The sequence below is a fragment of the Phlebotomus papatasi genome, chromosome 1 (assembly GCF_024763615.1).
Source record: "Phlebotomus papatasi isolate M1 chromosome 1, Ppap_2.1, whole genome shotgun sequence".
NCBI classification, from domain to species: Eukaryota; Metazoa; Arthropoda; class Insecta; order Diptera; family Psychodidae; genus Phlebotomus; species Phlebotomus papatasi.
Window position 1 is genome coordinate 79,967,565 of NC_077222.1, and position 22,578 is coordinate 79,990,142.

Genomic DNA, 22,578 nt, shown 5'->3' on the forward strand with positions numbered 1-22,578 from the left:
CCTAAAGTCGAAGAGGTCGTGGTGAAGGAGACCGTTCATGAAATTGTTGAACAAGAAATTTCTTCTGCTCCAAAGACCGAGGACAAATCTCCTGAAATTCCAAAACGTGACGACAGTGTTCCTAAAGCTATCAGTCCAATGGAGAAGGAGAGCCCGGAAGAACCTGAAGTGTCTCCTAAAGTCGAAGAGGTCGTGGTGAAGGAGACCATTCATGAAATTGTTGAGAAAGAAATTCCCACTCTTCCAAAGATCGAGGACAAATCTCCTGAAATTACAAGACCTGACGACAGTGTTCCTAAAGCTATCAGTCCAATGGAGAAGGAGAGCCCGAAAGAACCTGAAGTTCCTCCTAAAGTCGAAGAGGTCGTGGTGAAAGAGACCATTCATGAAATTGTTCAGAAAGAAATTCCCACTGCTCCAAAAACCGAGGACAAATCTCCTGAAATTCCAAAACCTGACGGCAGTGTTCCTAAAGCTGTCAGTCCAATGGAGAAGGAGAGCCCAAGAGAACCTAAAGCCTCTCCTAAAGTCGAAGAGGTCGTGGTGAAGGAGACCATTCATGAAATTGTTCAGAAAGAAATTTCTTCTGCTCCAAAGACCGAGGACAAATATCCTGAAATTCCAAAACCTGACGACAATGTTCCTAAAGCTGTCAGCCCAATGGAGAAGGAGAGCCCAAGAGAACCTAAAGCCTCTCCTAAAGTCGAAGAGGTCGTGGTGAAGGAGACCATTCATGAAATTGTTAAGAAAGAAATTCCCACTGCTCCAAAAACCGAGGACAAATCTCCTGAAATTTCAAAACCTGACGACACTGTTCCTAAAGCTGTCTGTCCAATGGAGAAGGAGACCCCGAAAGAACCTGAAGTTCCTCCTAAAGTCGAAGAGGTCGTGGTGAAAGAGACCATTCATGAAATTGTTCAGAAAGAAATTTCTTCTGCTCCAAATGTCGAGGACAAATCTCCTGAAATTCCAAAACCTGACGACAGTGTTCCTAAAGCTATTAGTCCAATGGAGAAGGAGAGCCCAAGAGAACCTGAAGTCTCTCCTAAAGTCGAGGAGGTCGTGGTGAAGGAGACAATTCATGAAATTGTTCAGAAAGAAATTCCCACTGCTCCAAAGACCGAGGACAAATCTCCTGAAATTTCAAAACCTGACGACAGTGTTCCTAAAGCTATCAGTCCAATGGGGAACGAGAGCCCGGAAGAACCTGAAGTGTCTCCTAAAGTCGAAGAGGTCGTGGTGAAGGAGACCATTCACGAAATTGTTGAGAAAGAAATTCCCACTCTTCCAAAGATCGAGGACAAATCTCCTGAAATTACAAGACCTGACGACAGTGTTCCTAAAGCTGTTGGTCCAATGGAGAAGGAGAGCCCGAAAGAACCTGAAGTCTCTCCTAAAGTCGAAGAGGTCGTGGTGAAGGAGACCATTCATGAAATTGTTAAGAAAGAAATTCCGTCTGCTCCAAAGACCGAGGACAGAACTCCTGAAATTCCAAAACCTGACTACAGTGTTCCTAAAGCTGTCAGTCCAATGGAGAAGGAGAGCCCGAAAGAATCTGAAGTCTCTCCTAAAGTCGAAGAGGTCGTGGTGAAGGAGACCATTCATGAAATTGTTGAGAGAGAAATTCCCACTGCTCCAAAGACCGAGGACAAATCTCCTGAAATTCCAAAACCTGACGACACTGTTCCTAGAGCTATCAGCCCAATGGAGAAGGAGAGCCCGAAAGAACCTGAAGTCTCTCCTAAAGTCGAAGAGGTCGTGGTGAAGGGGACCATTCATGAAATTATTCAGAAAGAAATTTCTTCTGCTCCAAAAATCGAGGACAAATCTCCTGAAATTCCAAAACCTGACGACAGTGTTCCTAAAGCTATCAGTCCAATGGAGAAGGAGAGCCCGAAAGAACTTGAAGTTGCTCCTAAAGTCGAAGAGGTCGTGGTGAAGGAGACCATTCATGAAATTATTCAGAAAGAAATTTCTTCTGCTCCAAAGATCGAGGACAAATCTCCTGAAATTCCAAAACCTGACGACACTGTTCCTAAAGCTCTCAGTCCAATGGAGAAGGAGAGCCCGAAAGAACCTGAAGTCTCTCCTAAAGTCGAAGAGGTCGTGGTGAAGGAGACCATTCATGAAATTGTTAAGAAAGAAATTCCCACTGCTCCAAAGACCGAGGACAAATCTCCTGAAATTCCAAAACCTGACGACACTGTTCCTAAAGCTGTCAGTCTAATGGAGAAGGAGACCCCGAAAGAACTTGAGGTCTCTCCTAAAGTCGAAGAGGTCGTGGTGAAGGATCACTCAAAATCAGGTAGTGACTTGGAGAAGGATACTTTGGGCTCTTCAAGTTCAAAAGAAATTGTGATTAAAAAGGACGTCCGTAATGAAATTGAAGAAGATATTTCTTCTACTTCAAAGTCTGTGACAGGTTCATATAAGTTTGACAATCTTTATGATGATAAATTGACCAATATATCTGATTCTGAGGTTTTCTTAGGTCACGACAGGGGTCAAGTTAGGTTAGAGTCAGTCTTATCAGAATCTGAAAAGATGACTAATACTGTTCAGAGAGAGTCTTCAGTATGTATATCGGAGTTGAAAAGTGAAGTTTTTGGTGGTACTAGGATTTCGGTGAAAGAAAGTTTGGATATTGAAAAGATATCTTGTGAAGAGCAGTTTTGTTCTTCAATTGATATAAAAGATGAGGTGACGCCATTGCGTTTAAAAATTGAGAAGAAAGTCCCTGAAATTACAGAGATTGTGGAAGCAAAGTCTCCTAGTCCTTCAAAATCACCACTGAAAGATCCTGTTGAATTCCATGATGTTATTCAAATTCCTCTTGAATCAACATTTGTAAAACCATCGCAATCTTCAGAAGAGCTTTTGACAAAAACAGGTGAAATTTTTGAAATATGTGATACGCACCCATCTGAATCCGTGACTGAGATTATAGAACTGCCAGCACACTCATTTACTGACCAACAATTCATTAAAGATATTGAACACACGAAAGAAATAGACCCCGAAACTAACACAGGACAAACTAAAGATTCCGATTCCCTTGTTCCTCAACCTGAAATTGATTTTATTCCCCTGAATAAAATTCATTTGTCATCTGTGGATGTTTCGTCGCTGGCCTCAAGTGTCCTCCCATCGTCTGTCGTATCAGATGCTGCGGAAGGATCAGACGTGGTGTTACAAAGAAGTCCTGAGAGGAAAACAAGGCGTTCGCGAACGGAGGATACTATTGGACTTGGTGAGGATTTCTTAAGAACCGCCAAAGAGTTTCTTGAGGATGACTCACCCCAGCTGACTGACGTGACGTCCTCATCTATGACAAATGTGACAGACCGTATAGAATCATCCCTAGAGACAGACTGGACTGTAGATGAAGACTCAACAGGACAAACCGCGGCAAAATCAGTTGGTCAAACTTATGAATCTGAAAAAACATTGCAAGTTACTACTCAAATTCGTTACGAATCTGAAAAGTCAATGTCCCCTTCTGATAACGCAGCTTCGGATATTTCTAATGAGTCCATGAGAAAATGTGTTAGCAACCTTCCACATGATAGTGATTCTAGTTGCGATGTTCCCAAATTTAAGACATCATCTAGTGATGAAAAACTATTGTCTTCTGCTCTTGAAGACTTTCACCATCACATTATTGAGAAAACCCAAAAAGTAGAGTCTTCATCTCCTCTGAGTGATCTTACTGAATGCACTGAAAGCGTTTCTGCCGTTGAATCCATAATTGAGGGAGTGGCATTAGATAAAAAGGAACTGTGTAAAAGAATTAAAAGTGTAGAAAATATAGATAAATCACAGAAAACTGAGAAAATATCCCCTAAGGAAGAGAAAGAAACAATAATTGAGAAAATAGAGAAGGTTAAGGAAGGTCCTAGTTTGAAAAAGAAGGAAGTCAAAACTGTAACAAAAACAAAACAATTGGTTGATTCAAATAAGATCAAGGAAAAGTCTGGTAAAACTCAAAAAATTGATGTTGGAAAATCAAGTACAAAGAAAATTCATGTTAGTCGTAAGACTGAAGATGTTTCTGTTTCGTCCTCAACCACAAGAACAACTACAGTTACTTCGGGAAGAGTATATGGCTATATGCAATCTACACTGTCTCGCGATCAAAAAATCGGCAAAGCAAGTGCCATTCCTGAAAAACGGGTTCACACACCAACACGATCCGTATCAAGAAGTGAAACTCCAAGAACGCCTGTGAAAAAGGTTGAAGTTAAAAGTCGAGTAGAATCGTTCAGATCTCAAACTCCAGATACAAAAGCTGAGAAGAAGATAGATCGTAAGAAAGATAAAAAGATTGAAGATACTCGAAAGACAAGTGAAAGTTCAGAGAAGAAAGTGTTAAAAGTAAAGAAAACTCCTCCGCCTTCTGTGTCGAGTGACGAGAATAGGAAGTCAGTGACCAAAGCCAGTGTAACATCAAAAGTTGCTACAATTAAAAGTAATAAGGATACGAAAAATCTTAGTCTCATTCCTGTACGAAAGTCCAAAAGTGAGATGAAGAAGAAAGATGCAGGAAATGTATCTCAGGTAAAAATCAAGAAAGCTACATCAACGACCACAAAAATCACATTGCAATCGTCAAGTGATGAAGAAAAAATAAAGAAGGGTGAAAAGGTTAAGCGAAGCTCCCCTCAGGAGCCAAAACGAACTCTCAAGAGAGCTGAATTGAAGGAGAAACTCTTGAGTCAAGAAGCTCGCAGAGAAGCACGAAAGATTGGTCAAGAAATTGATTCATATCGTAGTCAATCTGCCCTTCCATATACCCATAAAGAATATGTAAGTCGTGAGAAATCTCCTGCATCCCTCCCATCCAGTCCAAATCATCTTCGTCGAACTATTCAAAATGGTAGTCAAGTGATTACAAGTGAAGTATTCACGCGTACTGTTGATTCCTCCCGGTCCATTGAAGTAATCTATCGTCAACCATCTACGTCCAATGTCGATCTCGTGCGGAGGCTCAATGACTACAAGTACAACGATGTGGATGTGAGTTTTATAGAGACGACAGACTCTAGTCTGTCGGACTCTATTGCTCTTCCATCCTCATCGTCTGATCATGAAACTGATGGGTTTGGCAAGTGGAAGCGTTCATGCAGTCCAGCTTCGCCAAAACCCACCAAGAGAGCCCTGCAAATGCTCGAACACAAAATTGGACGAAAAAGTGAAACACTGATTACAAGTACAATTGAAGATGAGGAGGAATCAGTTGCAACAACAGAAGCAAGTCATGTTGAAATAGGGAAAGTTGCAGAAGGTCCTGTGTCTGTTACTCAAGTGGCTGGTGTTACCCAGGAGAGTCGACTCTCACCTATCCTTGCCTTTAAAGCTGTCACACCGCCCCGTATGAAGCACAAGTTCGACTATGAGAGCCACGATACCAAAGGTAATTGAATAAAATTTTCCTTCCACCTTCTTTTTTCCCATAAAGCTATCTTTACAAATTTTGTCTTTACTGATTTCTAGTACGATGTGTGACACAGATTTTAAGTCAAATGTGCAGATTATTTTGTGTTAAACTTATGGAATATAATCGTAATGTTATCGGACGTACAATTGACTACATCTGCTCCACACATTACAATAAATGTTTACTAGATATTTTAAATGATTATATTTTTAAGGACGAACACACAATTGCCAAAGATTTTTCCTTTATCATTTGTTTAAAAACTTTAGCACCAATTTATGCCGTGCAAATATTCCTATTTGTTTTTTTTTTCTTTTTTTTATATCTCAAATTTATTTTGGATGAATATATGAAAAGAAAATGTTATTTTGTTTAGCTAATCCAAAATAGATAAATTGTGTAATATTGAATGATCGCCATCGCTGATTTGCTTCAAAGATATTGGACAGGATGTCTGTAATACCTACGATATCTGTAACTGAAGAGCACTTTTCGGATGATGTTGCGGAGGAGGCAACTGAGAGTACGGGGTTGAACATTAATGATGTTCATACAGATGTTGAAAATCTCGACAGTGATACTGATACCAAATCTGTCAAAAAGAGATCAGTTTCTCTGGGAATAAAAAAGGCAAAATGTGATGCCCTGACAGATGTTGAAGATATGAATGATTCTGGATCAGAAGTAGAAGAAGAAAAGGCACCTGTGGAAGACATTAAAATATCCCTTGAAGAATTCCTTGATCAAGCTTATGTTGAAGAAGCTACAAAATTTTCCGGTCACAAGCAGCACATGTCTAATGCTCCTTCAAAAACTACCAAAGTCTTGTCCTCAAATATTCTTGGTGTGGACGAAAATGATAAGGGTGCAGTAACAGATTGTGAAAATTTGAATGCATCCGATGAGGATGAATGTGAATCTGAAAATTTTAGCGAAGAATATGACAAAGCAATAGTCCTAGAAGGACCAAATACAGTAGAGGCTCATGATTCTGTTAAAAATGATTCGGGACGTTTTCCACAATCGCCAATTCATTTGACGACTACAGGTGAGAGTACGTCATCTTCTGAAGAATCTCAGAATGAAGCAAGGCACTTGAAAGTAAGCCATAAGAAAGGATGCAAGTCTAAAAAAGATCGAGCACCAGTTTCTGATACAGAAAATATTATGTTTTCTGATGAAGAAGTACAGAAGAAGAAGATACTCTCTAGAAAGCTACCCCTGATCCTTGATGGTTGGGAAGAAGTTACCATTCAATTAAGTGATGGTGAAGATGATTCCGTTAAGACACCAATGTATCCAGAGATTGATATTACATTCGCAGAAGCTGTGAAGCAAGTGAATAAATTGGAAGGAAAGAAGAAGCTGACCCTTCTGAAAGTGGATGAAGTTGACGATGGTCTTACAGATGTTGAAAATCTCAATTCGTCTGATGACGATGATGAAGATGATCAAGTTATTGCTGTTAAGCGCCAACTCATTCCACCTGCTGTTGCAAAGTCTAAAGTCGGATTTCTCACAGACACGGAGGATGTTGATGATGTGGAGAGTGAACTCGATGATACTCCAGAGATTCATTTACCCACACCAACCCGAGAATTGGTTGAAGTGAGAGAAGATCGAGTGCGAAAACAAATCATAAGGCCGGCATGTGGAGAATTACTGGGACTCACAGCAAGTTATGTCGATAAAGGTTTAACTGACATTGAAGATCTCTCCGATGCTGAAGATATTGATTCAGTTGACAATATTGCTAAGTACACCATTGATAAGACACCGGATCTCGATACGGGCAATGTGTATGTTTCTGAGAAAGTAACATCAGCTGCGAATTTGGGAGTTAGTTCTAAAACTCCCGAACCTTTAACGGATACAGAAGATTTATGTCAAACTGGTCAGATTGCTCGTCGTCGGAAGAATAAGCATCGAACTTGTGGTCGAGGGAAGCAAAAGCACTTGGATGTAAAAAGTCAGAATGTAGCTGGAGGTACGGATGTTGAAGAATTAGACATGAGTGATACGGAATGCTCGAAAGAGACTAAAGGGGTTAGAAGGCAAAAGAAAGGACGAACATCAATTGCCGTTCCTGTAATTGTGAGCAATGATGGTGGAAAAACGGATGTTGAATATGTTTCTGCTGATGACTTCCCTCCAGAATATGAAGGGATAGTTCAAGCTGTGGATACAAATTCACTTATGGGATCCGATACCTTTGTATCAACGGTAAGCGATACCGTTGGAGGGTATGCAGGTGGAAGAAAAACTGCACACCATGTACCAGTTATTAGGAAAGTCTCCCTCACAGTTGATGGAGTTTGCCTTCCACATACAGATACTGAAGATTTAGCTGTGCAATCTGATCAGGATGATGAAACGTACTCTCGTGCACAGACAGCAACCCCTTTTGAAATTCATCAAGCTCTCGATGATGCCTCCTCTACGATCCATGACAAAAGTCTAAATACATTCGACGTGCAGACGGAGAAGCTCAACATTAAGGGACATCGTGACTGCCAGGAAGTCTACACCGATGTCGAGTATATGGAAGATGAGGCGAGAAAGGAGTGAGAACTTGAACCAACAAATGAGGTTTGGACATGCAAATGATTGTGCTTGCTTTCTTCAGTAATTTGGCTCTTTTTTGAACAATTTTATAAAATGCTTGTGGTGTGTGATTTTCTGTGAGCGTGTTCTTATTTTTTCAAATTTCTGATAATATATCTATTCAGGATATTTTTAAAGTATTTGTTTTTTATTTGTGGTGTAAATTAATATGTTATTTCTCAAATACCGAAAGCTGGCTATTCTTCCCATGATATATACAAGACATTTTCTTACAAATCCATTAAAACGTCAACATATTTTTCGATCTCTAAAAAAAAACAGATCCTTTGACTCCTTTGCCAAATAAACGTATCGCTAAAATGCTTCCATTGACTTCTTACAGATAAGAAAGGCGACTCAAAAGAACATCGTGATTCTGAATTGTCGGACTCTGACAGTCTCAAAGGTTTGTATAACACACCATTTTAAAAGAATTATCTTCCAATCTGAAGATTTTCTTCTTGTGGAAGATTTTCTCACACGTTTTCTCACTTTCTCTTTCTACTACAATCTCGAATTTTATTTACTAAATATCTTATACTTCAAATCTTTCTTCACAATTTATTTTTTGAATTTCTTTTTTGTATTAATATTTTCAAAGGTTCATTTCACTCACACATCATCACCTTCATTTAACTCATCTACTTAATTTAATCTCACACGTTATTTTTTTCTTATTAGTTTTTGTATTTTTATTACTTCACTTTTTTTTTTAAATTGAACTTACCTAAAAGCCAGGCAATGCTGTGTGTGACAATATTTCCGGAATATTATAAATTTCCGGGAAAAGGAAAAATAACGAGAATCATTTATTTAATTGATCCGTTCATTTCACGTCATTATATAGTCGTTAATGGGAATTGGCAAGATATTACACTGCTTTATTTTATTTAAGTGCAATTTAAGTAAGGAAATCTGTTCTAATTGAACTTCCAAAAGCCTTTTTTTTATTTATTTTTATTTACCCGGCTAAACTAACTAATTCACAGTAAAGGTGCACATTAGAGATTATTTTTAAATATTTATTTCGTCTAATAAAAATTATATATTTTGATGAAAACATCTGAAATGAAAGCAAATAAAATTTGAATATGATTGACCAATAAAAAAACATATTATTCAATTTTTTTTTGCTCTTTTGTTTTCTGCACAATCGTTCTGGTCAGGTGTTGCTCAGTAAAACAAATAGACATTTTAAAAGAAATTAGTGTAAAAATTCATTTCCTGGTTTTTACAAAGTGTGCAATTTTGTTTTTATAAATTTTACATAATTAGTTTAGAGAAAAGCTTTTTGCAAAAGATTACAATCTTCTTTCAAGTCTGCTGCAAAACCATTAAGTAAAAAAAAAGCAATTTCACATATAGGAAAAGATTAATTTTCTTACTGAATCATCTCATTAAGTGTGTTTGCACCTCACATCATCACTTATTGTTCAACATTGTTTCCTTTCCTTTACATAATTTACTATTGTTACATTTCTTCAACAGAGAATTGTTACAAAGAATATTTCTGTGTACAAATGTTTCTTAGGACTTTAGCTTAAACAGTTTCTTTTCAATGTCCTCCGATATATAGAGAAAATTTAAAATAATAGAAAAAATTACTGTCTTCCGCCAACATGCATTGTTGATTTCTATAAATTAATAGCTCTTCAAAAAACGTGTCTTGATAGAAATTTTAGTGATTTTCAATAGATTTCTTGTAAAGTGACTAGTGATATTTTCAAAGTCTCAGTGTTGATTAAGAAATCTGGAATGGTATGATTGAAATTATACAACGAATCGATTAAAATCATTTGTAAACCGTATTCAATATTAAATATGAAAATTTTGATATTGTTTCTTGCAATTTATTTTAAGAATGGAATATAAGTAAGTGACTAATCTGCAGGGTTTCTATTTAGTGGAACACGCACATTTCAATGGGATTCTTTTTTAATACAATAATTTTTACAATGATTGTTTGATTTTTTGAGAAAGAACCACCTAGTGGGAAGCGCGCTACCTTTGGATGACTCTTCGGACAATTCAATTTCTTCTTTATGTTCCTTATGGATTTCACCCATAGCGCTTTTCTGAAAATTTGAGGCACTGGACTAGCTATTAAAATATAATATTACAATGGGCCAAACTCATTTAGAACACATTGAAAAAAATGATTTGTGCGAAGCATAAATCGTTCGAAGGTATTAAATTTAGGTTACAGTAATTATTTATATCAAAAAGTTGATTGTTGGGGTAATTAATTCCCATTTTTACTGACAAGAGTTTCTATTATTTTCTTTTTCTTTTTGGATTTCCTTAAACCATTTTTGAATTTCTCGGATTTCTCGAGGAAGTCCTTGAATCTCTTGGGTTTCGCGGAGCAATTTTTGAGTTCCTGACTCTAAAATACTTCTAATTTGAAATTAATTAGTATACATTACCCCCTACCCTACCCCATATAATTTCTTTAATTCCGTTATACTGCCTTCAAACCTGAGGCTCCATCGTATGGTTCAACTTCCCTAATTTTTACCTGTCAAGATTTAAAGCACTCCGGTGGACAAACTCTATCCCTTGGCAGGAATTGCTCCACCACGGGTGATGAGGCAAATCATCTCCAGCAGAGAAATGTCCAAGGTTCTTTCTGAATCGAAGCATCATCTTCATGGTTACAAAAACAACCAAGAGCAAGGCTGAAGTGTCGCAAGAGCTTTTGCCACTCTGTCAAACCATTTGACAAATTTCCGGACGAAAAGTCAGACTCATTCTCTGTGGAAGGAAGTCTTTCCATAAGATTTTGTCTCAATCGCTTAAGAAGCGGTGACGTCCTTTGTAAATATGGGCTAATTCAAACTACCCCATATATGTGTTCTGTCCATTGTTCCGGTTGTCCCTGCTTCATGCGCAGTAGGGGACTTGATGTCAGAAAGTCCGCTTGCCATTGACGTGGCCAGTTGGACAAAACATGTGTACATTTTATGCTTCAATACGATTAATATTAATTAACCTGTCAAGATGTTTTGGAAAGTTTTGACTTAAGTTTCTTTTTTTATTAAAATGAAAAGCTCTCATAGATTGCGAAAAAAAACATAAAACTAGTTGCTATTTAGGATTTTACTAAAACCTACGGGGACTGGGCTAAATCTCTAGTCTGAAGATCGCATTAGGAAGTGAACAAAAATATAGACCTACCTTGATTTTTACTATTTGTATCTTTACAATGTATCAAGTATTAATGTCCTATTTATCAAGTATCTAATGGGGCGGAAAAAATCTTTTATATATATACTGGTAATAAGATAAGATTTTGCTGCAGAGATCAGTTCTCCATTTCGGATTACCAATACATCCAGACCACAATTGGGCCCCTTATGCTTCCCCACTCCTATTCTATCTTATCCCCCGTTATGGGTAGCCGCTCCATATCGCAGCTCTGTGAGCAACCAGTGCCGCTACTTTATCACAGCACCCCTTATCGGTGTGTGTTTGGGATCAGTGACAGTGAATATTTGTATCGACTGAAGTACCACTTTCATGCCGAAACTCGTTTCTCGTACCAGCCTCATTATTTTAGCGGGTTCATTTTTTTTGCCAATATGCACCATTGGCATTAGGCATTACTATTCATTCACTGGACGAATTCAAAGCCGATATGGCATGAGAAATCTTTTTCTGCTGCTGCTCAGCTTTGAACTTGAACCCAAGCCCTCGCAGTCATAGAGCCACTACTTTATCCACTGACCCACTTGAGGCTCTTAGGCTGGTAATAAGTTTTACATGGAATTGGCACTGACTTACAAAGATTAAATTAATTTGTTACTAATACGGGGTTCAGAAATACGACTTTGTTTAGTTTCCGGATCATTTACCCTTTGTATTCAATCCTACATTAAAATATCCTCAAAAATCTCACCTCATACGAAATTAGAGAAGTTAAGTCAAAGAGTCTTAACTAAACCTTAAACATGTTAAAACATATATTGCAGGATGGTTAGTCCTACTGCATCCCATCGAACTGAAATTCTTCAAACTCCAAAAATCCTATCATTTTATCATCTATCTTGGAAAACTGTGCTAACACGAAAATCTCTGTGCACGATATAACAAAAAGAACAAATCAATGGGGAGACAGTATCGTTGGAAGTGATATACAAATATTTAAGATTTTTAAAAAAAAAAAATGAGAGTTCAGAAGTGTTATAAGGAAAATATATGTTCACATTACTTCCACAATACCTCACCATAGGAAAAACACACGCTTCTATGATCATATCGATCGCTCAGAATAAGAAACAAATAACTCGCAGTAGACAAATTTTACAGGAGAGCGATTTGAAGCTGAGATTTTACATGCAGAGTATTGCATTTTTGAGATTTAAAATCTCTATAACTTTAAAAATAATTATCTTTCAAGTATAATATTCACAAGAAAGGTAGAGGGTATAAAGAAGTATTCAAAAAGCGAATAAGACGAATTTTGTAAAAAAAAATTGAGTTGTTCGACTTATGTTCTGAGTCATCGAATGTATGACGGTTCCTACAAGTACCGTAAATGCAGGTGACTTTCAGACCCTCCTGTTTCTTAAGCTTTTCTTTAATTCTTATATTTAAGAACGGTTTTTACCGACCAGAAATGATACATCGGATCGGTGAAGACCATCCCTAAGTTATAAAAATAAAAAAAAATGCTTACGAACAGGAAGGTGTCAAAGTCATCCGTAGGGGACAAAGTCACCCGAACTTACGGTACTTAACTAATTTCAAAAAACTGATGTTGCGGAAAGTAGACACAATATTGATCACCAAAGAAAAGACTAACCGAGAACCACTGAAGGAGGCACAATAGGTGTCGAAAGCTCTGGTACATTGTGTAATTCATTTTTGGATTTTACTCAATACACCGACGCTCACTGGAAGGACATTTTGTCTTAAAGAAACAAGCCAATCGGTACCGATAGTCTTTCTTTTTTCCATTGTTCTTTTGCTAAGTAATACTAAATTTTTGAAAGATATTAGATGAGAATCACTATAAATTCGTTCTTAAAAATTTTCTGGGAAAGTATAGTTTATTCTAGTTAATTCTCTAAGATTAAACTGACCTTGCTTAAGTTATTATTATAAAATTTTCTTAATAAATTCAAAATGTAATAATAATAATAATGGTGACACAACGTTCCATAGAGGAACTAGGCCTTCCCACAAGAGGAGTTCGGGACATCAATTATTATTTTTTCTTATACAGGGATGGGGTTGTCAGTCCCATGCCCTATATAATCAAGTATAATCAAGTGCAGTGAAGCTCATTGGATACAATTCAAACACCTTTAACGCCAGAAGAATTCCTGGTGACCTAAAGGCGATTCGAACCCGGGACACTTGCATCATAAAGCGAGTGCTCTACCACTTGACCCATTGAGTGTCCATTGAGTGTCAAAATGTAGCGTGACCTAAAATTATTTATATGATTAGTATAGTCATATTATTTTCCTAGTACCCTAGGACTTACTTACTCCTAGTTAGCCTAGTGCTAGTGACTTTAGTTTCCGGGTGTGACCCTGCTCGTCTAATACTTTTCTTTATTTCTAACACTTAAATAATGTTCATCATCGAGCGGACATGGTGAATCGGTTCGGTGAAGACCATTCTTAAACGCTAGAATTACATAAAGCTAACGAACAGTAGGGGGCAGTTACCCGTATCTATGGTATCTGAAAATATTAACACCTCTGATGCATCCAGTTAGAGCTTTCGACCCTGTTTCGTGATTACTCAGGGGGAGGTTCGGCTACTTTAAGCCGTGGGGCTAGGTTGTTATTATTTTTTCGCATTCTTATAAAGGAAACTGGGTTTTAACATGATCTAATTTGGATAGACAAAATAAATGTTGATGAATAAAATAATTGTAAAGACCAGTTTCATATAGAAATAGGCGAAAAAAGTCGTATAACAATCTAGGCCCACAGCTCAAAGTAGCCCCACCTCCCCTTAAGTACAAGGGATACTTGGTCGAAAATAAAAGAAATTTTAAAAAGTTCTTCCAATGTATAGTATTAGGGGGCAGTTTCACCCATGCTTACATTTAAGATCATATAATATTTTAGGACTGTAATGAAACCAACAGGACATAGTCACATTGCATATTTTTATCAAATCCTTGAAAAAAGCAAAGCTTAAGTGAAATTGGCTCATCGACTTCACCACTTACCATCGAGTTTGGATATGTGTATTCGAAAATTTCAATCATACCACCAGAAGTTTCTTCTATTTCCTTCTCACTGTCTGTTCTATATGTATCTTCTTTTTTTTTTTAAATATTTTTCCATGACCTACAATATTTGTTTCTTGATGAAAAAGTTGAGAAAAAAAGTGAATCTGTTTAGATACCACAACCACTCTTGTTGCTTGAACATTTTCTTCATTGCAGGGGATGATTTTGATAAATTAGTTCGTTGTGAGGCAATTCACTTAGTCGATAGTGTGTTAGAGCAAAGCTTGTCCATAGTCCATTCGCAACAGCAGCCACAGTGTCTAACTGATGGCGGGCAGTCGGAGAGTGAGCATTTTGCCATCACCAGTGACATATCGAATGGTGTCGATTTCGTAAAATCGCCAACCATCGAGTCAATATCTGGTAAATCATTTGATGATGATAACCAGTATGAGGGTATAGATCAGGCAGTTGTGGATGCTAAAGCGACACGTATTGATCGTCGCTTTGAGAGACTCTCATCTCAGTTAGATGAACAAGAATTGAATGATGATGTCTGCCAGCTTGAATTTGAACATGCTATGGCAGCTATTGATCGCGATGAAGTATCTCAATTACAGAGTGATTTTTCTAAAATGAGCTGGGATGAGAGTGTCTCTGCCACGACTGCCGAACATGCCCTCAGTACACCAGACACTGACTTGCAAGATCTCAATCAAGGTGACGTTGGTACAAGAATTTACATATTTAACAAAAATTCTTTTATTTGTGTGATGGAGTTTGCCTATAACAAAGACTTTTGCCACTAAACCATCAATCCCAGTGAAAAACTATGGGAAAAATAATCGCGGTTTTGAGCTCTTTTTTTGCTTCCACTTCCTGTATCTCTCTTATCTCGCTGTCTCTTTAACTTTCTCAGTCTACCCTATGTCTTATTTAAATAAGCTTGATGTTATTTCCAAAATCTCTATTGAAGAAATCCCAAATGAGATCTTAAAAAAAAGTTTTCTAACATAAACATAATACCTTTTCACTCTAAACTGTTACTGTGAAGAAATAAAATAATAATATTCTCACACACAGCATGTTTCTGTTCGTGTTTTTCATTTTAATTTTACCTATATGACAAAATATTGAAATTATTTGTGTTTTTTTTGTATTAACCACAATTTTATTTTATTAAAATACTTGTGTTTCTCCACAATTGAACTCGATGTTAAGCAGCATTTTAATAAAAAAAATTACCACAGTGTTCCTCTACAGAGCATAAACTTCCTTTTCAGTGATTTTCTTTTTTTTTGTGTTGTTATAAACGGAGTGATTATATAACATCATCTGGCTCTCTCCTTATCCTCAATATATTTACCTTATCTTCTAACAATCCTATCATTCTCATTTTAATAACGTCCTGTCTTAGAGCTATTTTTAACCCTAACACGCATTTCATCGCTTTCATTTTAGAGCCAAGAAGAGACCCTGACACACTACCAAAACCAACGCCTAGATTAAGTAAATCAATAACAGAAGAGTCAGGTGAGGTGAGTTCATCTGTGGCCACCGAAGAGGTCGCAGAGAAGACATTCAGTGAGAAAAAAGTTTTTTGGGAATCATTGGAGAGTCCCAAAGATGGTGAAAAGTTACTCGAAGAGGTGGCCAAAGGGGCCCGAGCTGCACCAATTCCAAAGCCACGTGTTCAGCTTAGTACATCCCTATCGAAAGGGGAGGAGTCATCTGAGGCCCCTAGCCTCAGAGAGGACACCAAATCTGAAAAATCAGAAATTTCATCTGAACGTCATGTCGAATATGGAGAGTCTGATAGTGCAAGATCTATTACAGAATCGAAAAGTGTAGGAAAAGAAGAAGATTCCATAATGACTGAGGAACGTCTCGATGATGAAAGCTTCCCAATTAGTGAACGTCTTGATTACTCTGACAAACGAGATGAAGTTGAAGATAAGACTGAATGTGTCGAAGATGATCACAATCTCATAAAAACAGATGATGAATCAGAGACTGGGGAAACAAAGCAAGCTAAATTCTATATCGGAGAATCAAGTACCAATATCATCACAAAGAGTCAGACTGAACGTAGAAGTGACTTTGCCTTCGATAATGATGGATTCCGCACTACCGAGGACAGTATGACGATGGAAGAAGAAACGTCTATTTCAAAAACCGCCACCTCTAAACTCGAAAAAGACCATCGAACAACTGTAGAGAAGAGTGAAACTGAGATATCTGAGAAAATTCGATATGCGTCTGTCAACGTAGACAAAAGTATTGAGAAGATGGAAGAATCGAAGCAAGAACAGACAACTGAAGTGATTGAGAAAGCTTCAGTCGTTCATTCACCTATCAAACCATATCAAAGTCTTGTTGATTTTGAGACTCCAGTTCCAGTACAGGAAGATGTTGTAACAACAGCCAAAGCCACTGCTGTGGATGTTGTAATTGATGACCATAGGAAGCAAGCAAGTATTGAAAGTGTTACTGAATCTCAGTCCCTCAAAGAATCCTCAAAAATTATGTCAACGTCACCGCATTCGATTACAACAATCTCATCAATCTCAACATCAGTTCAACAAGCAAAGTCTGCTGATGAAGTTGTCATGGAACAGACTTTGGCAGAAGTGAGAGAATCTCTAGATGCAGTACAAGAAGAACTGATTGAAACAGTGAAAGATGGAAAGCTAATTAAGCAAAGTCCTTCTGAATTTGAATTTAAAGTTCTTCCAAACATTAAGTATACCGAGGAAACAATTCATGAATCATATCAGGAAGACTCGTCACACGGTGATGTATCCTTGGGAGAGAAAATTGTGGAAAAAGCCGTATCTCAAAAACGCGATGAACCTCCAAGTGGAAAGATTGAAGATGCTTCTTCATCCCAACAATCATCAGCGGAAGATTCATCACACAGACTAGACGTCATTCAACGGAAGCATAAAGATCACAGAGGTCCCCCTTCAAATCGTTGGTCTGCAACTGATCCTGACAACTACTCCAGTTCTGATAGTCACTACCAGAGCTTCGAGAAGACGGAAAGTCGACCAGCGTCATCAGATGTGGAAAATTTACTCACATCTGAATATCAGACCGCCCTAGATAATTCCTTTAGGCCTGGTTCGACAGAATACCATAGTGCAGTTAGCACACTTGAGTACAGTGCAGGTACAACGATCAGTTCCCATGAGAGCATGAAGAGTTTCGATTCCGAAAGCTCTGGTCATATGGCGAGCGTTGAGGTGTCTGAAGCATCAGAAACTTTGATACCATCAACCATGGACTTGGAAATGGAGACATCTGAACCGGAGACGGAAGATGGTGATGGAAAATATGGAAGTTTAGAGGAGAAGGGAGGAACGATTTTGCTCGAATTTGACGATCGCAGTGAACCAATTTCTGGTGGAAGTATGAAAAGATCACAAGAAATGACTTTCCAACCAGAACCAAAGCCACTGTATCATCTTGAATCACCAGAAACAACAGAAAAAGAAGAATTGAAGACTAGTGCTACTGAATCTGCACGAATTATGACAACAAGCGAAGAGATAAAGATATCAGGAAGTGGAAGCTATGATGATACGAGATTTGCTTCAAGTTTAGAAGATGGAAGTATCTTATCAGTGAGCCTCTCTAGTGCTTCTTGCGTGGAGACTGTGATGGAAAATGCTCCTGAGGGCTTTGATATACCATCCTTAAGTGGATCGCTTACAGGAAGCTATGAACTTCACCATAAACTCACTGATGACATTATAGCAACAAGCTTTGAAGAGTCTGACTTGACCTTCCGACCAGACGATATTGTTCTTACTTCATCTACTGTTATGGATGATGTACGAAGTGCTACGACAGATTCTCGAGAGAGTCCAGACCAAAGCAAAAAATCTGTTAAAGGACACAAGAGAAATGACAGCACGAGCTTTGCATCATTCAAGGGATTTGATTCAGGAAGCAAACAACCTTCCGATGAACTTGATGATCTCGACGAAGAAATGATTATTCACGAACAAGAACCCCATATTCAGGTCCTCAGAGATACATTAATCACTGAAGATCAGAGGGGTAGTGGATCAGACTCAGACTATGATAGGTATGAAACTGAGTATTCCAGAGCATACAAAACCCCTGCAGAATTAGGTTCAAAAAAGGGTAAACGTGCAGCTGAGATGAAAACAGAGACTTTTGAGAAGGATATGGATATAAAAAGATCAAGATCGCCGTCACAGTCCATCATTGAGACAATTGAAGAGGATGTTACCGCTGAAGCGGAATTCAGTCAACTTGAAACACAACAAACTCTTAAGCAAGTTTCACAAAATCTACAAGATTATTCAAACGTTCCCAACATAACGATCACCGATGATCCTAATAAATATGTGAGTGATGATGAGGATGAAGTTGTGTTACCTTCTGCACCACCAGCATCACTCACAGACACACCCAAAGCTGAGGTTGTACCAAAATCTCCAACTGAGGAACAAAAAGTTCAGTATGCTCAACAAAGGGAGTACAAAATGACAGAAGAACAGTATGAAGAGCTTCTTGAAAGACAATCCAAATCAAAAATTACCGATCCTGTTCCAACGTACAGTTTTGAGGAAGCTGAAAAAGATCTAGCTCGTGGAGATTCTCCAGGAAGTGATTCTTTTGAAATGCTAGAACAACCAGATATTTCTGATGAATTTGTCATCATTGAAGAGGTTGCTAAGGAAGCCAATGAAATGATGACAGAGGGAAAAAGTGTGAAGATTACACCAATGAAGTATGAGAAGAAACATGATGAAGATGTTGAGAAATATATAGTACATTCAGCTCCTGCAGATCCCAATGCAGGTTCTATTATCTACGGCGATGTTCATGATCGCGAACAAATAGGTTTCGATTTTGAAGAGAGTCCTCCACAAGATGGGGATAAAACTGGTGATGATAAGGATCCCAATCTAGATGCTAACAAGCGTTGGGTTGAAATGCAATTGGCGGATAGTGCACAGAATTTGCGGTATCCTTATGATATGGAACGTGGAGTATTGGAAGACATCAAGGAAGAGGATACAGAATTAGAAGTAGGTAGTAGTAGGATTAGTAGTTTTAAGGACTCCTTCTCCAGTACTCCTGAGTACGATGTACTGGCTGGAAGAAAATGTTTTGCAAAAGAGCATGATGATATCTCAATGAGTAGTTTGCAGGAGTTTGAAAGTTTGGAACAAGCAATCTCATTAGAAAATAGACGACAACATCAAGGATCTCAAGATTCATTGTCAAATGGAAGTTTCCCTAAGAGATATCTAGCTCGAAGTGCAGAAGGTGATGGTATTTCTCTATCGAGTCTGAAGGAGTTTGAGGGATTGGAGAATGCCTGCTTGGAAGCTCATTTGCTAGAGATAAAGGCTAAAGAGGAAGCAGCCTTGCTTCTCTCTCGATCAGATGAATCTAGCAAGTCTGATGGATCTGGGAAAGGTGGTAAATCAGCCAGCCCAGAAACCAAAGGAACAATTACAACTGTTACTACTGTAACCAAGACATCTAATGGGTCTACAAAAGTAGTGACTACGTCTGGTTTTCAGATTCAACAGATATCTGGAGGAATAGATTCAATTTTGAAGCACAAATTGGATGAGATTGAAGATGAGAGTCTTCCGTCGAATCTCATGGAAACATCTACGGATAGTTTGGAAGCGATGAAATCTAAAACAGGGACAAGTGGCTCAAGACGTGATAGCGTGGATAGTTTGGAGATCAATAAAAGTGGCGTAGACCTTATGACAAGTAGTATGGATTCACTTGAATTAATGAAAGAAGGGATCACAGCTAAGTCATCACGATCAGATGCTGATTCGATTGAACAAGTCGTTCCAGCAGCTGTGAAGAGTGACAGTACAGATTCAATTGAACAGCAACAGGCGGGTTCAAACAGATTCTCACAGCAGTATGAAGAAGATTCAATTGAGGAGGATACCCATGTTACACAGACGACAGTTATGAGTTCTTCCGGACAGCATCAGATGACTACAACCACAACAACCACTACAGTCACTCGAACTGGAGGTCCTCAGAGTTTCGGTGCCATTCCCAAGGATATCTCAAGTGATTCACTGAATCCAGTTGAAGGAGATCTTCTTCTTACCAGTAGTGAAAGTCTCGATCAATACACCAGTTCTACTGCAACAAATGCCACCTATCAGACTGATCGTGATTCCCAAATGTCAGGGAGTATGACCAGTTGCGATTCCAATACGATGATTGATACATTGGACTCAAATGTGGCGGAATACTATAGCAGTCAGGGCCCCTCGCCAATGTTCTTTGAGGATCGCACCATCTTAAGTGGCGTTCCACGGCGCGATGCCACACAAAAGGGTGATCATTTACTCTTCGATCCCTACGATCCCTTCGAGAGTCAATCTGACCGAGAATGATCGAGACATCAGCAAGGTAGTATGTCAAAGAACATCAATCAACCAATCACATGCAGAAAGTCTTCCTTCGCCTTATTCTTTTTTTTTTTTGTAATTCTCCCCATTATGTTTTCAGTTATTTCTATATATTTTTTTTCAAATATTTCTCTCGTTTGTTGGTATTTATCGTATCTTCTTGAGTTCTTTTATCTCTGTATTGTAAAAGAAAACCAGGAGAAAAAATAGATTTTTCAGTGGAAATTATTTGGAAGTAATCAGTTGAAAAATTATTGATAAGAATATCGATAATGGCAAAAGTATACAGGAAGTTTATTCTTTCGACATGTAGGAGATTTCTGAAACGACTCACATTACAAAATCTTACTAACTTTTTGGATAAACTAATACAAAAAATAAAAAAAATAAAGCAAAAGAGCTCAAAACTTAGCATGAAATACCGCTAATTTTCTTTAGTTCTTGTGATCAAAGGTCTTTATCAGCTTTTTCAACATTTCTTACTGAATTCTCGCTGTCCATTCACAATTTTTGAATGGATATTTCTCCATAATTTAGTGCATGGTTTTTTATGCTTTTTGTGATGAAAGTGTCTTGTTCTGTGACTTTTAGTTTAAACCTAATAGTTTTTAGATTTACTTTTTAAATGTTGTTCATTTGAATTACAATTAAATATTTATAAAATATCATGTTTAATGTCTCAGAATAATTTTATTTTGTGAATGTTGGTTAACCTCTGGCGGAGGTTGGAGGACATTCTACGTGCATTTGAGCTCATTTAAATAGAAAAATTTATGTTCTATTTTCCCTCCTTTGCACATTTAGGTGAATCCTCTGGACCGGAAATACGAGAGTTGGACAAGGACAAGGAAAGGGTAAGAATGATACTTGACCCATTATCGAAATTTTTTAAGATTTAAAAAAAAAACATTTTTTTGCTACTCTTATCACAGAGATTTGAATAGGAGCTCTAAGGAGTTATCTGCCTGTCACTTGCTGTTCTTCAATACAAATAAGAGAAACCAAAAAAAAAATGCTAATAAAATGATTATTCACCCATTATAATATTAAATAAAAAAAGAAAGAAAATATAAACATTATTATTGATATTAATATTCCATGAAAAATTAAAAAAAAAAGATATTTGCATCTATGTGGTATTAAATATTACGATGAAGAAAAATATTTAACATTAATTATGATGAAAGAAAAATTAATTGCTTAGCTCAATAAAAGAAAAAAAAACTGAAGAAAAAATTGAGAGGATAAAAAGAACAAAAATTCAGAAAAAAATCATTATTAAATGCTTTATTTATTCGAGATCACTTTTATTAAGAAAGAAAAATTAATATTGTATTTAAGATTATTATATTACCTGTATTTAAAAAAAATCAAATTATTCTTTATTAAAAAAAAATCTATGTGAAAAGTAAGATGAATATGTTGAAAGCTTATTGTGTTTCCTCGACCAAGAATCAGACAAGAGATTTATGATTTTTAGAAAAAAAAGTGAATATAAAAGCACTTAGGAAAAAAATAAAAAGCACTATTTAGGTGCTGTGAAAGGAAGAAAAAAAATATCAGTGTTATTGTGCATTGAAAGAAAAAAAAGGAAAATGATCGAGCTGAAAAATCAAGATGAAGATATTTCATAATTTAACGTCTTATTGTGTGTGTCAGAATTCAAGAAAATACTCCAGAAAAAAACATAGTCCTTAACGAAGTAAAAAAAAAAATAGTCAGAAAATAATCCACACTGAGAAAATATGAGAAATAAATAAATTAAAGCATTGTTAAAAATAATTCTAATCAACATAAATCACATTCAAAAGAAATTACAGCTAAAAACTTACACTGGAAAAATTATGAAAAGTGTGCAGAAGAAAATTTATAGAGAGTTTACACGAAAAAAAAAGAAATAATTCAAGAGA

At 37.2% G+C, this 22,578-nt stretch overlaps 1 protein-coding gene across 1 annotated transcript; it reads left to right on the forward strand.

Moving 5' to 3' along the window:
• Positions 1 to 35: 35 nt before the first annotated feature.
• On the forward strand, positions 36 to 21,523 carry LOC129810260 (uncharacterized). The gene is made up of 4 exons (XM_055860599.1): positions 36 to 5,413; positions 8,385 to 8,447; positions 15,696 to 20,669; positions 21,473 to 21,523. The coding sequence occupies exons 1-3, from the start codon at positions 139 to 141 to the stop codon at positions 20,651 to 20,653; spliced, it is 10,296 nt and encodes a 3,431-aa protein (XP_055716574.1). The 5' UTR covers positions 36 to 138; the 3' UTR covers positions 20,654 to 20,669; positions 21,473 to 21,523.
• Positions 21,524 to 22,578: the final 1,055 nt, after the last annotated feature.